Genomic DNA, 17996 nt, shown 5'->3' with positions numbered 1-17996 from the left:
AGGGAACGGATTGGCTCCGGCGCTATTTTTTGCCGGACCTGGAACAAAGATGCATTTTGCGTAGTTGGTAACAAGGAATCCGAACTTTTAACAGCACTTCTGCCGCACGCGCGCGCAAGGTGATAAATCGCGGCGGAAAAATTTACCGCCTTCATTTTTATTTATCGTGCGATAAATGGAATTATTACATTGTTAAATTATGGAATTATTATATTATTACATATTTCGACAGGCTTAGTTGTAGCCACTAGCCAATTCTTTATGCCATTCACACTAATGGTACCAAAAAGTCGGTTGGTAGACAGGTAAGTAGCCATTACAGTGAATTTGTGCAACAACATGTGGGCACAACTTTTGAGTGAAACTGTCACTGTACATAGTTGGTGAATTCACGACATGTGTGATCTGGTAATAAAGGTCTAGTTCTGCTTATTAAAGCTAAATTCTTCGAATAATTCTTGTATGCGCATTAATATATATAATCTATATCTGCTCATGGAATCACACTTATTTTTTTCAACAGTCTGTCAAAAAGGTTCCCGAGTGTGTGCGGCTCCCACTGTTGTATTTTCCAAGGAAATCGGTTGAAATGGTTCTGAGTGTTAAAGGTTGCCAACCCCTGCTGTAGACTAACACTGTAAAGTTTGTTTGTGTCTCACTGCCATTGACGGCAATAGATGTCCAATCCAATTTGACTGGGGAGACTGCTAGCCAGAGCCGGAGGACCTGGTTGAAGTGGCTGGGGAGAGGGAAGTCTGGGCTTCCCTGTTAAAGCTGCTGCCCCCGCTGCCCGATCCCGGAGCCAGTTGATGATGGATGGATGGATGGATGGATGGACTGCTAGCCCTCACAGTCAAATTGGACTGGACATCTTATGCCATCAGTGGCAGCCAAAAACTTAAACACTGTAAAGTGTGTTCAATTGTCCTCACCAGTGTTGTAAGCTGTGACGGATCGGCCGTGATCTCTTTGTTGTGGGACACCTCAGGTGCATCGGCCACCAACTCATCTGGAGTTTTTTCCCCTGCTTGACTGCCGAAAAAGCAAATATCGCACTATTTACACAGTATTAATCAAATTTGCATTCTGAAATTAGAAAATTAACACTACTGTATTTTTCAGACTATAAGTCGCAGTTTTGTTTCATAGTTTGGCAGAGGGTGCGTCTTATACTCTGGAGCGACTTATATGTGATTATTTACAGTCGGGTCGGGCCGACTTCTCTCTCGCTAACTTTTTAAAAATAAATATACTGTATATTCATATATTTATACTAAAACGATGTATGGATGTTAAATAAAATAAATAATTTGGATAAAACAGAGAAGGCGCTGTGCATGCCTGCGCACATGAACGCAGTGGCCCTCTTTTCAATCTTCCCATCCCGCGCCCTCTGCGAGCCCGCATCCTGGTATTTCCTTTTCGATATGGAGCAGCTATAGGAGTGAAAAACAAACTAAATACAGGGGAATTGAAAAGCAAAAAACTGCGGTAGGAGTGGTATATGGAAAGGATTCAAATTGATAGTTGAAGATGCTATAGGAAACCTGTGTCGGTTTCGCTGAATGTAAACGAATGTGGCGCTTTGGTCTCATACGAGAAATATATTTAACAACATTTTCCAGTGTTATTTCATTGTGTTAATGCATTTATAATGATCATAAAAATATGTAGACTATTTAAACATTGAGAAAACGTATTTTTTTTCTGCTAACTCGAGATTAAAATGAATGTCAAATCCACTATCCGCCTGTTAGAACAGACACGCAAATATAAAAGATATAAATGTTTATTGAATATCCATCTTATCGTCTTAACTGAGAAAATTCGTTACAAAAGACAGGCTTTAATTTGTTATCATTATGCATATATGCACCGCCATCGTCACAAACAAAATCACACAAAACGCAACCACGCATTGCATCCCCGCATTTCCTCCTTCTCTTGACTCCTCACAAATAAAACATAAAATTTTGGTTTTTTTCGGGCTTGTGCCTACAAATAAAGCATAAAATTTCGGGTTTTTTCGGGCTCGGGCAAGTCAATCAAGTTACTTGATCGGGCTCGGGCCGCCCACGGCTTTAATACCTGCGGGTCGTGTTATGTTATGTTAGCATACCATACACCTATTGAGTTTGTTGTTTTTGTTTATATTGTATTTTAAATTGCCTTTCAAGATGACATGTCTGTTCTTGGTGCTGATTTCTATCAAATAAATTTCCCCCCCAAAGTCCGACATACTCCGATGTGACTTCTATGTTTTTTTCCTTTTAATTGCGCATTTTTTGCTGATGCAACTTGTACTCAAGTGCGACGTATAGTCCGAAAAATACGGCACTTGTGAACACAAGAAAGGAGGAAATACCACTCCACACGTCCACACAGAATATTAACTTATTCAGTGCATCTAAGAAGCAATTATTTTAAATATGGAATGTTTAAGGGAGATTATCTAAGAAATGCACTACAATTATTCATTAAATGGCCCTAATATTTCAATAGACATTAAGGAAACTTTTTTTTCGAAAATGAATGAATGAATGAATTTATTGTCATTGTCATCATCATCATAATCATTGACAGTTTCAGAGTGTGGAATTTGCCCGAAAAAAAGATGATGACAGACAAAGGAAAGACGGGAAAAAGCAAATGCTTATCGATACCCGTCCCCCAACAGCCTGGGACGCACAGTCAAGCATTTTTGTGTTACAGTCCAGTTATTATCAGTTTTTTTTTTTGTGTTATTTTCTTTTTAATTTAAAAAAATTTTTTTTACTCACATATCATTCAAAATTATCTTCATGTCTTGCGACTTGACAAGGATTTTGCAATCAGAGACCCAGGTGCTGGCAATTTCCCCCTCTTTTTTGAGCTGACGTGCTTTTCTCGCTATTTGGGCATTTCGGCGAGTCAAGTTGTCATTCAGAAAAATCTTCGTTCCTTTCAGGCGGTGGCGCTGGACAAGCAGGGCAACCTTGCTCTTGTGGTCTGCCAACTTCACGACCACCGTTGCTGGTCCTCTCCCCCCAGTTGGGAGCAGAAAGCAGTGACGGATGTCCTGCGGGTCCACCTTTATTCCAAATTCTTGCAGCTTGGCAATTGCCGGTTGAGCCACAGGTGGGCTAGCGGCCTCGGCATATGATGTGGGCGGCAGTTGTAATCCAGAGATGATGAGATCATTTGCGCGTCTTCCTTGGTCGAGATCATCAGCCAGAATTTCCAGCCTTTTGATGCGAGCCTCCTTCTCCTCAACCACTTGCTTGAGCTTCTCGTTTTCAGCGCGCATCAGCTGTAATTCTTTCATGACTTCCCGATTCTGGCTTTGAGTCAGGTTAGTCAGAGAAGCCTCCAGGTTGGTCAGAGAGGCCATAGAGGCCTGTATTTTCTGGATGGAGGGTTTGACTTCATCCAGATCCTCAGGTTTCAGAGTTTTCCGAACCATATTGGAGTTGTATTTATCAGGCTGGTCCCGGCCCTGAGCACTTATCGGTTAAGATAGGAGCGTGCTTTTTCAGGAGCTCAGAAATGTGCAGTTAGAGCAAAATACTTCGAACACAGTTCTCTAAGGTAAAGCCTAGATTTCCCCCATTTTAATACTTGATTGTCAGCCCATAAAATTGTCAGTTTTGACTCTGCGTTTAACAATGGAGGAAACTGGATCAGTTTTGTGTCTGCATCCAGGTTGCCAGAGCTCAGTACTGTAATCTGTTGGCTCTGAAACTGAGGCTTCTACAACTTAAACAGTCCGAATTAGGGATGTCCCAATCACATTTTTAAATTTGTAGTCTGTGTTATTTTTATTGTATGTGTATGAGTGGTTGTGTTATCCGTTATCTGTATGCTTACCTGCTGTAAGACAAGTTTCCCCCTCTTAGGGGACAATAAACTTAACCTGAACATATTTTTGCACCCAAGTTCGAGTCACCTAATTTTGAGAATCTGTCGATACAGAGTCCCGATCCGATGGCTACAAAAATTTGAACATAATATCCAAACATGTTACACCGCTGTACTTTTCACAGTACTTCATCTTCCGCTTTTTCCGGCAGTGTTGTAGAGTATAAAACGTACAGTGGTACCTTGACACACAATCGCTTCGACACATGATCATTTCGATCTCCGATATAAAATTTGACTCGCCATTTGTTTCTATATCTGAAGACATGCTCGAAATATGACGATTTATGACAGCGCCACAGCTCGTTTTTTCCCGCAAGACGGACGCACGGCGGATTTTCGTGTGAGAGAAATCAACATGGGTTGCAAGAAAGTTAGTGCAGGTGGTGAAAAAAAAAAAGGAATAAGATGACGGTTACCATTGAAATGAAGATGGAAATGATAGAAAAATATGAGCGTGGCGTGCGCCTCTGAACTGGCTCGACATAACTGCCGTAGAGTGTCTACGATTTCGACAGTCCTAGTATGACTTCCGTTCGCCAGTCTTTATAAGTTGAGGTGACAATTATTATTGTGGTGACACAACCAAAGAAATTTATTTCAGAACAACACAACACGCCTACTGTCCGCCACAGTTTACGCCAACAACAAACATTAAAAAAGAAAGCAAAATCTCAACCGCAGCTATCTTACTGTAACGTCAGCCAAGCGGTGCGTTCAGCTATAGCACGCAAAACACATCCGCCACATTAGAACCAGATTCGTTACATTATTACAGGAATTATTATTATTATTATATTATTATTCCGATTTGTATTTATAATTGATTTGTTTTGCTTTGTGTAATTGCCATTTGTAGTGGTACCAGCAGTGTTTATTAAGGATTTAGTTCAGGTTTTCGGGCTGTGGAACGAATTAAGGGAATTAAAATGTATTCTAATGGGAAAATCCTGTTCGACATAAGACCATTTTGACTTACAAACAACGTGCTGGTACAGATTAACTTCGTATGTAGAGGTACCACTATATATATTTTGACAATGCCATTGTATTTCTGGATTATTTTGTTACTTTTTAGCCCTTAAAAAGTGGGAAAAAATACATAAATTAGTCCTGAAAGATATTGGAAAAGAAAAAAATCATTTGAAAAAAGAAAATTGCCCTTCCATAAAAATATATTTTTTGAAAATATTCTTTTTGATTTTTTTTTTAAGTGCAAAAAGTTATCAACGCACTTTTTTTTGAAGTGCAAAAAGTTTTGAACGCATGTTTGTTTTTTTTATTGAATTATTTTGAGACAAATGTTGCACTTTGCTATTGTTTAGACATGTGAGTCACAAGTGGCTACATCAATGGCGTATTTCTGAAAAGCTTGAAGCAGCAAGAATCACGATCACTACTCGTTCGGCCGGCTCGAGCTATCAGCTCGAGCCCTTATCGAAAATAGCGTGACTCAGGCGGACAACGGGCTCAATGCGAAGAGCGCGCTTCCATCCGAGAGCCTGCCGCTTAAAAATTTGAAAACACAAGAAACCTCACCTGCGTGGCTCGCCGGCCTGACCCCGGTAAGACGGCTGGCTATCGGGGTCCCACCGGAGTGCTGCGACATGACGCAGAGGCAACTGGCGGCCGCCTCCGTGCCAGGACGGGAGTGTAGAGCCCGGTCTCTTCCGCTTCCCAGCACTCCGGCGGGACCCCGATGTCACAATGAAAATATGAACTTTTTTTTTTTTTTTTTTATCAAACTTTTTTTGGGATTGAATGATTTAGACACAAATGTCCTTCCCATAATATGGCCCAAACACAAAAAGGATTGCTTCGATGAAAGAAAACATTTTCAATGAAAAATTAAGTGTTCAAATGCAAGTTATTGAGTCTCAAATATTTTTTTTATTATTTTTTATAATTATTTTTTTTGATTGAAGTGACTTTTTTTTAATTGAAAATTAAGATTTTGATTGAAGCAACTTCTTTTTGATAGAAGTGACTTTTTTTTGGATTGAATAATAAGAGAGAAATCTACCTTCATAAAGACTCAAATGATAAGAAAAAATATTTTGGTACATACACACAAGGTGAAAGGCTGGCAGCACAATGAGCTTGAGACTCGTTAACATCAACCTGTGGGCAACGTTCAAAAGAGAGAAGACATAAGAGATTACAGTAAAAATACGTAAAAGAAGAAAAACACAGTAGTATAACCATACATAAAAATATGGGCTGACATTTGAACTTTAAAACTTTGGTAGTACACAAGTTTTAAACTATGCCACATTCCGGATGAAATGTGGCACACTGCAAAAACACCTAAAAACTACGGGTAGCTAAATTCCCTTGTTTTCAGTGTAAATCTATTAGAAATAACTGAAATTACCTGCCAGTGCTTCAAATAATTTTGACTCAGATTTAATCAAATAAGAAAAATAACGAGCTGAAAATAAGCTCAAGCAATTTTAAGCAATTAATTAGTATATTTTATCTTATTAAAAGCTTGCTTGTCAGAAATGTTCTTAAACCAAGACTACAGTGTATCACAAAAGTGAGTACACCCCTCGCATTTCTGCAGATATTTAAGTATATCTTTTCATGGGACAACAGTCACAACACTGACAAAATGACACTTTGACACAATGAAAAGTAGTCTTTGTGCAGATGTCTTCAGAAGAGGCTTCCTCCTGGGGTGACAGCCATGCACACCAATTTGATGTAGAGTGCGGCGTATGGTCTGAGCACTAACAGGCACCTGGGACCTACTAACACTAACGTGTCATATGACATTTTGGCACCTGGACCTACTAACACTAACGAGTCATATGACATTTTGGAGGGAAAATGACAAGCAGTACTCAATTTGGACATTTAGGGATGTATGTAGTTTCTAAGGGTGTACTCACTTTTGTTGCCAGGGGTTTGGATATTAATGGCTATATTTTGAGTTATTTTGAGGGGAAAATAAATGAACTCTGTTATATAAGCTGCACACAGACTACTTTTCATTGTGTCAAAGTGTCATTTTGTCAGTGTTGTCCCATGAAAAGATACTTAAATATCTGCAGAAATGTGAGCGGTGTACTCACTTTTGTTATACACTGTAGATATTGTTCATAAAATTATTTGAAAGCAAATTTTTATTTAGGTTCTTTTAGGCTAGGTTTATTTACCGGTAGGTGAAAAATTACCAACTTTTAGATGTATGGACTTCATAAGAACAAATAGTAATACTTACTTAAATTAAGTGAAATGATCTGATGCATTAATCTGTTAACTAGTCTTTAACACTCAAAACAAGATGGAGAAAATTATTTTGACTGGATTTAAGAAAAATAATCTTAAGTCGTTATAAATTTGCAGTGCATAAAGAAGTTGACCTCCTGGCTGACAGTGGAATGCAGGTTCTTTTCTTGTTGGAGAGTCAACGGAGTAGGTTTTGTAGTAAGTGGCTGAGGGGCATCAGACATTCCTTTTAGACTTCTGGTGTAGCCTTTCTCTTTCTGAAAGTTATTCACAGCCTGTAGAGGCAAACAAATAGTGAGTAGGAAATAAAAGCATGTGGTCGGAATAAGTTGCTACAAACCCCCACGGTCTAACACCTGAAAACAGTAGTTATGACTAGTGTTGTCAGTAACGTTACTGTAATCTGATTACTTTCAGTAACGAGCAATCTAACGTGTTCATTTTTCCAAGCCAGTAATCTAATTAAAGTTAAGTTTCCTTAGTGCCTGTGCGTTACTATTTTGTTGTTGCCACATAATGTATGTAGAATGAAGAATCCAATAGTCATGTCCGAAGAGCATTTGAATAGAAAATATTGCTCTCGAGTTTGGGAGTGACATCACATCTTAGGTTTTCTCATCGGGGGAAAAAAAAACATGTCACGTGTATTACAATGCTGTTTGAGCGCTGTCTGCCACAGCGGTCAACAACATAGCCTCGCTGCCTTGTCAGAATGCTTACAGTGAAAGGCAGGAGATGTATGACAAACGGCTGCATTTGCTCACTGGAAATACAGCCATTACTTCACATTTCTGTCCAGTAAAGATGACAAAAATATCTCCGTGGGTTGCAAACTTTGCGCTGGCACAAAAAGACTGTCGACCGCTAAAAACTCGACATCCAATTCAACAAGGAAGCACTTGGAATTACAGCACATAGCGACAAAACTCGAAACAAAGCCTACAGGTTCCGAGACAGCCAGCACTTCTACAGTTTGTAACCAGCCTTTATGTACAATTTGTAGTTAAAGTTCGTAATCATAGGCAGAGTTTTACTTTTGTGGGAACGGGGGCAAAACATGATGACTCAAACAAAAGTCTAAAGTTTCGACACACTTCATCATTTTTGTATCATTTTTTCATGTTTGATATATTTTCACTACTATTGTAAATTCTCACTGAAGACAAAACTATCAACGGACATGTGGGAAAAAAAAAAAAAAAAGTGAAATAACTGAAAACAGGTTTTATATTCTACATTCTTCAAAGTATCCACCTTTGAGGTGTCTCCAAACTTTTGGCCAATACTGTATATATACAGTGTATATTATACTTATATACACACACATGTTGACACTGTTCGTGTTTAATCAACTGTTCAAGCTCAGTTGTTGGTAGCGTTTGAAAGCTTAGGTTTAAAGAAACTCTAAAAATCCATCTTGCCTCCTCAAGTGTAGTTTTGGCTAAGCAAAGCAAAGGATAGTCTCCAAAGTGCTAGCCACACGATCTGTTCGAAAAATGATTTTGACCCATTATGAAATACGTTATACGATTCTTGTTCATTTCAATAATTTTTGTTGTTTTATTGTTTTACAACTTTTATGGACGACATTTAAACGGCTAGGTCTTTATTTAAAGGGGAAGATCAGAATTTTGGACATACGGCTTAATCTTGGAGTTAGCGGGGGTTTCATTCGTCGTTGGAGTTGATTTGAACATATTCCGTGCAGTTTATCAGTTATCTGTCAGTTTCAGGGCTCCGGAGTGGCTAAGCTAGCGCGAGTCAATGGTGGTTGAAATCAACTCCATCGACTAATTAAACCCCCGCTAACTCCAAGATTAAGCCGTATGTGAAAAATTAAATTACATGCGATGACATTTTTCTGTTGTCATTTTTAAGTTGAGGCAGCAAAAGGAGAAAATTTTGTAAAAGGTGATGTTACTTTTAAAGTAACCTAGTTAATTTGATAATAAAGTAATAAGTAACTATATTACTTTTTTGAGGTGTAATCATGAATTAAATTACATTTTTAAGTAATCCGTGACAACACTGGTTATTACTAAGTGTTCAACCAACATGCCACCAGTCACTTGCATTCTACAGTGCATTTTCTAATACCTGTGAAAAAACTACAGCCACTAGGTGACAGTGTTGCTCAGTGTTGAAATGATCTTAGTGCTATTATGGCCTGATTGAATGAATGCTAAAATATTAAAAACATTTATTGTAGTTGAAGCCAACAATTTGAGCCTCCAATGAAGTGATTCAAATCATTTGACTTTTTATTCATTTTATTTTTTGAGTCACCCATTACCACGAAATGTATGTGGAAGTTCCATTCTACTGTCCTGTCCCTTCTCAAATTCAAATTCTCAGTATCCCACAGCCATTTTACCTGACGGAGGAATTTATTGGCTATCAATGTGTCAGGAGAGACATCTGATTGATTACAGGTGGGACAGACATGTCCTTCGGAGTCCAGCAAGGCCGTACGAATACCTGAATAAGAGTGAATGACAGATGATAATCAAATAGGATTCCTAATCTTAATTCAACATCACATTCAGTCATTAAGGCAGGTCAGCGTGTTACTTGGGAAATAAGGCAATGTTAGCAAGTAACAACATATTGTTCACGCAAATAGAATCCTTTGCGTTTTTGTTGTTGTCATTTTTGCAAATATGAAACTAATCTCTAAGCAATACAAGGGGTGTCAGAAAAGTCCTAGGAATCATGTCACAAATACAAACCATAATTTCCCCCTTCAATTAGGGCCAGCGCTTCCTGGGAGATTTTTTACAGGAGTGTAACATGTGGCAGGGAAGGCTTGGAAAGTGTGTTAAATTTCAGATGGATTGCTTTGAAGGGAAAATACTAGTTTAAATTTTTTTTTTTTTTTTTTTGTAAATAATGAATCCAAGTACCGATACTGAAATGTTGATTGATTTTTTGCAGTAACACAGGGTTAGCAAATGACCTTTAATAGCTGCCACTCTCCCACTTCAAATAGAGTGGACGTCTACTAAAGTAGTGTTTTCTAGTGATCTACTTATTTTTTCCTAATGTTTTTTAAAAATCATACAAAATTTTTATCTTTAATCTTCTATATTTACTTTTATTATTATTTAAAAATGTTTTTCAGTTTTAGGATTTTCACATTTTCAGCTGTATTTGTCAGTTTTCTATAATAAATATCATCAATACTTTTTATGTACTTATGTAGTCCTACAATGCTTTATGTATATGGCGAAAAACACTCCGGAAGTTCCGCTCCGAGACCCCCAATTTGGCCAAATTTCAAAATATGCATGTGTGATACATCATTGAAAAGCTTAAAATCTCAATTTTCTGGGGGAAGAAAGATTTTGAACACGAGGGATTTTTAAAAGATTTTTTTTTTTAAACAGCAAAACCCTAACAGGAGGCGAGAGCAGAATTAAAGACGCCACGATTTTAACGTGATATTATCGCGTACCTACCTTGTTTCGATCAAAAAACTCCATGTAGCATGGAGCATATCACCGTGTGTCAAGACACAGCTGTGAATGGCCACGGCCAGATTTGTTTGGGATTTTATGGGTGAAATATGGTGATATAACAAGGGTTGCGATGCAGGAATCGTAGACAACAAGGAGTGGTTGAGATTTTCTTATCATATGGTTACCCTTTTAAACGTTGTTTTTCAATTTTTCTTTGTTTGGATCGATTATTTATCATATAACATTGGGGAAAATGCGGCAGTAACAAAAATACAATTAAGTAATAGGTATGAGGTAGATATCTGACTTTTTTACAGACGCCAAGTTTTTCATTGTGACGTAATTTGTTTAAAAGTTTAAAATATGTAAGTGAATAATTTTTTAAAGTCGTTTTCTTTTTTTTAAACTAAATATTAGACATCAATTAAGGATTCTCAGCTAAAAATGAAAAATAAATATAATTACTTATCTTCTTTTTATTGGCTAGGTTGAAACAAAAGCAGTTGCGCGACGTCTGTAAACGGGGGTTTTCAGGGTAAAACGGACAAATTAAAAATAGTTTGGGGGCTTAATGCGCCATGAATCTGCTATGGCAGCATATAGACATTGTTCTATCAAACACAACAGTTGTTTTGGCTTAAAATACTGCAGTTTCTTTTAAAGAGGAGTGCAAGAGCAGAAACTGCTTTTTCAGTCTTGTCTGTGTTTTCCGCCATATATATATTTTTAAGTCATTAACTGCCACTGATGGCTTAAACATCAAAGCCATATGAAGTGGAAGCGAATGACGTTCATTCGCTGCCACCCTCCCGCTTCAGAATGATTGGACGTCTAGGAGTGAAAAACCTAATTGGTGGGAGGGTGCATCTTTGCCAGATGAAGAACACATTTTTTTTTTCTATTTCCACTTCAAATAGATTGGATGTCTACTCGTGACTAGGCATGTGCCGGTATGAGAATTTGATGGTATGATAACCCTAAGCAAAAATACCGCGGTGGTTTTGCAATTATTGTGTGTTATTTTGAGATGAATGGGTTGGGGGAAAAAAATCCATTGAACAGGATTTTTAAATTTTTCACAACATATTTGCAAATTAGAACATCGAGATGAATATGTTAAAATGTACCAAAAAAAAATATATATATATTTTAAATAAAATTGAAATAAATATAACTTTTAGACTAAACCCACTGCCACAGCCCAAGTTGCTAAACATTAGAACAAAAATAGTAATTTTCCATAAAAAGTAAAAAACACTTCTAAATGAAATTTAAAATGTATGTATATATGGCACTTCACCCACTTTAAAGCTCCATCTCAACATTTTTAGAGACTCATTTTCTACATATTTCTCTCTCCGTTATGATGCAGGAATGTGAGTATGCTCACCTTTTCTGGGTTAATAAACCACTACTACTATTAATATTAGTTGAATATTAATGGAGAGAGTGAGTTAAAAGTCTGCGTGTGTGTGTATGACTCGTGTATCATTATTTACACATTATACACACACCCAAACCCTCTCTTAGCAGAGAAAGTCACCAGAGAAAAAAAAAACACAGGCTGTATTATAAAAATGTTATTTCCAACAGATGTTTACAACGGAAGACTTTACAAAAGTACGCTTATGGTAAAGTTAGTGAGGAAACAAGTTAGCCGTCTTGGCATGCTAATTAGCCACGTTAATAGCCTCGTTAGAAAGCCTACGTTATAGTACTTGTTTTACCGTCGCGAGACACACGAAACAGTCTGGAGTGAACTCTCAGACAGCGTTACTTCAATTTTGTGTAAAATGACAGATGATGGTCACATTAATGTGAAATTATGTTGGATGTGTAGCCTGCACCTCAGCTCTCCTTCCTCCTATAGCTGCGGCCGTCTTGTTTCTTTTTGGTAGCCAAAATACTCCAATACGAGGCTTGACTTTTTTTGAAAAAGCTCAAGTGTAGTTTCAACAGCAACAGCAGTGTCACCGACAGAGCAACAACCAGAGGGGGGAGCGCCCGGCGCTTGAAGCTGTTTCTCGCTGCATTTTGGGGACATAAAAAATAGCTAATACCGTACTACGGTATTACGGAAAATTTTAGTGGTTTTGAAACAGTAAACAGTGACGTTTTCATACCACGGTAAACCTTGAAACCGATAAAGGGCACATGCCTACTCGTGACAAACTCATTTCAATTCACAGCACAAAGATGATTGGACACCAGATGATCGGACATCTATTATTGTCAATGACAGTGAATTTTTTAAAAAGAATTTGGGGTATTTTACAGTATTTATGTCGTATTAAAAACTGTATAGAGTATTTTTTTGGACTATCGATATCGAGTTGAACAATTTAGTATCGTGACAATAGTAGTTCGAATTTGAAATCTATATTTTGTGACACCGGTCCTGGAACATTTCCAGTCATTGACACTAAGAATGGAAACAACTCTGGGTACAAAGCAGGTCCATATCCCAGCTACAACTAGAAAAGTGGCCCTAACGTAGGAAATCTCCCTCAGGTACTCACAGTCATCACAATAACTGTTCCCACAGCACGGTATGACCACTGAATCCACAAGCAAGTCGCGACAGATCAGACACTGGAGTTCCTCAGGAACAGGGACTTTTTCTTCCTCTAGCTTACTCTCTTCTTGGTGCAAAAAAGGATGTTTCTCTTTCTTGCCGACAGCGTACGCCTGACTGTGGAGATATAGTCAAACACACAAGATATTGCATAGTTTCCCTCTTTTTAACTTAACTTTCTGGGTAGCAATTCAACTAGATACTCACGCGTCGATAGCGGGAATTGCGAAACGGCCGCAACTAGTCAGCATTGCTCCCTTAATGTTGGGGTCATCCACCTCAACCATGAAAGAGCGCGGAATGCCTGTGCTTTTCTTTATCTTCGGAAGGTTGTCAAAATTTTTCTCCTGCTGATAATAAAAACAACAACAAAAAGATCATAGATTTCGAATCATGTGGCTTTTAAAAACTACATTAAAACTCTTTAGATTTTTACAAGTAGAGGTCCAATCTATTTGAAGTGGGATTGAACAACCTTCCACTTCAAATGGATTGGATCTCCAGTGCTGTCAATTAATTTTCATTGGCTGTTATTGCAGTCAGCGGCAGAGAATGAGTTAATTTCCAGCAGGGAATACTTTAAGATCAGGGCAAAACTAGTCCCCTATCATTCTAAAAACTAGTCCCCTATCATTCTAGCTCAAGGGTGTGCAAATAACGGCTCGCAGGCCAGTTTTTATTGGCCTGCAGCAAATTATGAAAATATAATTGAATAAGGACCGCACAAGAAGCTTGAGTTCGGCCTCCGTTCTGTTGCTCTTCTCACCTTCAACAATAGATGGTACTTATAAGTTAAACAGTGCCTCTTCATTAGTCAGGGGTCAAAACTTTACATCTCCATGAAGTTGGCCCCCCATCGGACGCAAATTTATATAAAAATGTTTGTACTCTAAAAAGTTTTGTTTGTGCTGCTATCGTTTTTAAGATATTTACAATTCTTTTAAATCAATCTGATGTCAACCAGCCTCCCATTCTGATTAAAAATGGTGCCAATTGTTTATGCTTTGATTGTGCAGTGAAAAGTTTTGTTTGTGCTGCTATCGTTTTTGAGATACTGAGATGTTAATTTCGAGTGATGACGTCCCGCAGCTCCCCATTTATTGCAAAATGGACCCGAAATGGTGCCATTCGTTTATGCTACATTGTGCGGTAAAAATTTTCATTTGCACTGCCCCTCTGTCGGGGTTGACTGAGCGTACCAACTCTCACAATAACATAAGGGTATCCCGAAAACTAGTGCAAACGTAGCACAAACGAATGTCACCCCTTCAGGTCCATTTTGCAGTAAATGGGGGGGCTGCGAGTCACGTCATCACTGGAAATTAATATCTGAAGCCCCCCATGTACTGCAAAATGGACCCGAAGGGATGCCATTTGTTTGTGCTATGTTTGCGCTAGTTGTTGGGACACTCCTCTGTTATTGAGAGAGTTGGTATGCTCAGCCAGCCGCGGGAGTTGGATACGGAAAAGCTGCGAGTGACGTCATCACTCAAAATTACTATCTCAATATCTTTAAAACCGATAGCAGTACAACCCAACTTTTTACAGCACCAACAAGCACAAATGTAGCACAAACGATTTACATCATTTTTATATAAATTTGCGCCCAAAGGTGGGCCAACTTCCGGGAAAAAAATATGTCAAACATGTCGAAATCAAGGCAGAAAACTGTAGCATTTCAGTTGATGAATAAGACCCGTAACAACAACGTAGCCCTAATGAGACTCATTTTCACTTGATTTATATAAAAAGGTTATCTTATAAACTAATGAAAATTCACCAATTTCTGCCCACTACGTTAATACAAAGGTCATATGGCTTGATATTTCAGGTGAGCTATCCTAACTTTCTTATTCTTTCAAAAAGCTACTATCATTGAAAAGATTTACAAAAGGTGTGGTTAAATTTGGCACGCAAACATGCAAAGACTAACAAAGTTGAGAACTCCAGGTTTAAAATACTCACAGGCTGGAACAAATACAGTAAAATTAAGACGTATTTCTAGTCAAAAAAAAAAAAAAAAAAGATTAGCATTAAGGAAAGCGACAAAAATATAGGCCACTATGATGGTTCAGTGCTGTATGATATGACAATATCTGTCGCCGTGTATATTTAACAAATGAAAGTGGAAGGATTTCAAGTTAGCCCTTTAACCCTTCGATAGTCCTCAGAGAATAAAGTTTGGACACCCCTGTTCTAGTTGATCATGTTTCCAAAAGAAGTGTTTCGGTAACTATCTGATGAGGTAAATAGAATATCTTGCTCATACCCCAATAGACGGACATTTCCTGCTGTGGTGTCCAACGTTTCCACAGCGGTAACAGATGTTGTTGGCAGGTAGGGCCCCATTAAATTTTTTGATGTAACTAGAGAGATTGACATACTGTAAGCAAACCAGTGAATTACCATAAGGACAACAAGGGGCATAACTTACGTCATGGGATCATATGAGGACTGATTCATCACCACTTTGATCTTATCATCCTCTGACACATCAGCAGCTGCAAGGTTCACCATCTGGGAGAAAAGATGTTTGTGCCGGATAGAAATGTATCACAAATGCATAGTTTTTTGGCCAAATAAGCCAGGTGTGACGTGGCGATCGGATAAATGCAGGTAGATACATAAGAGAGCATACCTTGGAGAACAAAGGCAGGGTTTTAGAAGAACTGTGGTCGTCCCTCTGTTAGAATTGAACACAAATCCATTTCACTGAAAAGACAGCGTCAGGAGAGTCCAAGGCCCTTCCATAACAATAAACGCACATATCTTGATGTGCTCAATTGTGTTACTGCAGTACCACTTTGTTCAGTTAAAAATATTACCACAGGCTTCTCATTCCGGGATCACTCTTGCTACAGCATATTCAGCAAGCCCTTTTTTTAGAAAAAAAAAAAAAAAAAAAAAAAAAAAAAAAAAAAAAAACAACAACAACCCCAATCCATTTTGGCTGGGAGGAGCGAATGAACTCCCAGTAAAAATGGAATGGACGTCTACTACGGTAGGGAAAAAAAATGAGTTACTTGGGGTTGTAACCAGTGCATATTTGTTTTATTTAGTATATATATATTTATATATACTGTATATAATTTTAATTTATTAGGGCCCGATGTCCCGATTGCATATTTATGCATCTGAGTCACCTGATTTTGAGATACAGTCCCGATCAAACACCGAATTTTATTTGAAAAGATCCAAACATGCTACAGTACTGTACTTTTTACAGTACTTCCTCTTCAGCTTTTTCCAGTAGTGTTGCGGCGTATAAAACGTGCATATTTTTGCATCTTTCGGGAATGCCATTGTATTTCTGGATTATATTGTTATGGTTTAGCCTTTAAAATGTAATAAATATATATGAATGATATTAGGAAAAATTAACATTGCGATATGTATTACAAAGGCTCCACCCTTACTTTTTGCATTGGTTGTACTGGTGCGCCTAACTTTTTTCAGCACAAAATGTAGGCGCACCCACATTTTTTATTGCATCACCTTTAACGCCATACTTTTAATCACTCTTCATAGCACTGATATAATTCATGAGTGAGTCCACTCACGCTTTGACACTCACGGTGCTGACAACAGTCTCTAGACAATGAAGATTGACTAAACGATGATTAACACAAAGGTGCCTTTGATTATAGAGCTACAGAGCCTTTACTCGTCAGATTAAAGCTACAAACCTGTCAATCATCGTTAACTTTAACCAACTCCAGCTGCACTGCTGACCAAATAAAGCAGCAGGAGGGAGAGTGAGAGGCCTTAAGAGCATGAAGTAGAAAACATTTTTTAAAAATTAAAAACCCGATCCTTTTCACCAGATTCCGATCCTCTGAAAAGTGGTGCAACTGGCCCCATTTCCGATCACGTGATTGGATCGGGACATTCCTAATATTTATTGTATAACGATGACCAAAAAAAAAAAAAAAAATCACCAGCCCAATAAAGGGTTAAAAGTCTTGAATGGGGCTGTCCACTGTCCCCAAAAGGGTTCAAATCTATGGTTAAATAACATCTGCTACCGCAGTTCATTTTCTCTTTATATCATTTGTTAAAATCAACTAGCCCTGCAAGCAGGACTCAACAGGCCCAAGCGCTCGCAGTGTGGCGCAACTCTGACGTCACGCAAACTTGGTTCTAATTGGGCCAATTTGACAAAGTGTGCCAAATTGTATGGCTCTGTAAGCTGTCCAAGTCCCTGAAAAAATATACTTCCTCTTAATGGCGAACAAAGAACTGGACATGTATAAGTAAAATGACTTTCTGTTGCCACTAGCTGGCGCTACAGAGTTGATGCAAACGACCCATACAGGACCCTTCAGGGCATGACTCTTAACAAGCATGGGAAGTTTGGCGCAGATATGTTGTATAGCTGCCAAGTTATGACTGTTCAAAATTTGTTGTGAGACAAAATGCAGTCTTTTCACTTTCCTGTTTGGATCCCGCCGCTTCAACGAAAACTCATTTTTTTTTATCAGATACCTGAACACATGTCTTAAGGCTCCCCTGATGCAGGTTTGAGGTCAATTGATTGTTTTCCTGAGGGAGGAGCCATTCTCGTAAAAAAAGGGCGTTTCCTGTTCCCACTAGAGGGCGCCAGGCCTAATGGGTAATATTTCAATATGGTTTTGTTCAGGCCGGGATACCTCTCATGCATGCCAGATATTGTGTTCAGGCCGGGATACCTCTCATGCATGCCAGATATGAAAAAAATTGCACCTTGTATCAGGAAGTTATTAGTCATTAATTTGGCGTGTTGCCCAAAAAACGCCCAACATTGGTACCCCGCCCAGGTCAGTCGCATGAATGAAAACTCCCCATTTTGATAA

The 17996-nt window shown here is 38.4% G+C and overlaps 1 protein-coding gene across 4 annotated transcripts in view; it reads right to left on the bottom strand.

The window, feature by feature from the left end:
• Nucleotides 1–17996, bottom strand: part of rbbp6 (retinoblastoma binding protein 6) — a 52692-nt gene that overhangs the window by 12002 nt on the left and 22694 nt on the right. For 3 of the 4 annotated variants that reach the window (XM_057860765.1, XM_057860766.1, XM_057860763.1), the window contains 9 exons: nucleotides 15803–15847; nucleotides 15599–15681; nucleotides 15434–15530; nucleotides 13372–13514; nucleotides 13109–13281; nucleotides 9506–9609; nucleotides 7266–7406; nucleotides 5966–6018; nucleotides 933–1032 (listed from right to left, as the gene is read on the bottom strand). In XM_057860765.1, coding sequence (XP_057716748.1) covers nucleotides 933–1032; nucleotides 5966–6018; nucleotides 7266–7406; nucleotides 9506–9609; nucleotides 13109–13281; nucleotides 13372–13514; nucleotides 15434–15530; nucleotides 15599–15681; nucleotides 15803–15847 — 939 coding nt within the window. The remainder of the gene's footprint in view (nucleotides 1–932; nucleotides 1033–5965; nucleotides 6019–7265; nucleotides 7407–9505; nucleotides 9610–13108; nucleotides 13282–13371; nucleotides 13515–15433; nucleotides 15531–15598; nucleotides 15682–15802; nucleotides 15848–17996) is intronic. The other variant, XM_057860764.1, reaches the window with a different exon arrangement.

This window comes from Corythoichthys intestinalis, chromosome 16 (assembly GCF_030265065.1).
Source record: "Corythoichthys intestinalis isolate RoL2023-P3 chromosome 16, ASM3026506v1, whole genome shotgun sequence".
Classification (NCBI taxonomy): Eukaryota; Metazoa; Chordata; class Actinopteri; order Syngnathiformes; family Syngnathidae; genus Corythoichthys; species Corythoichthys intestinalis.
The sequence above is the reverse complement of the archived record's forward strand: the minus strand, read 5'-3'. Positions and strand labels throughout refer to the sequence as shown.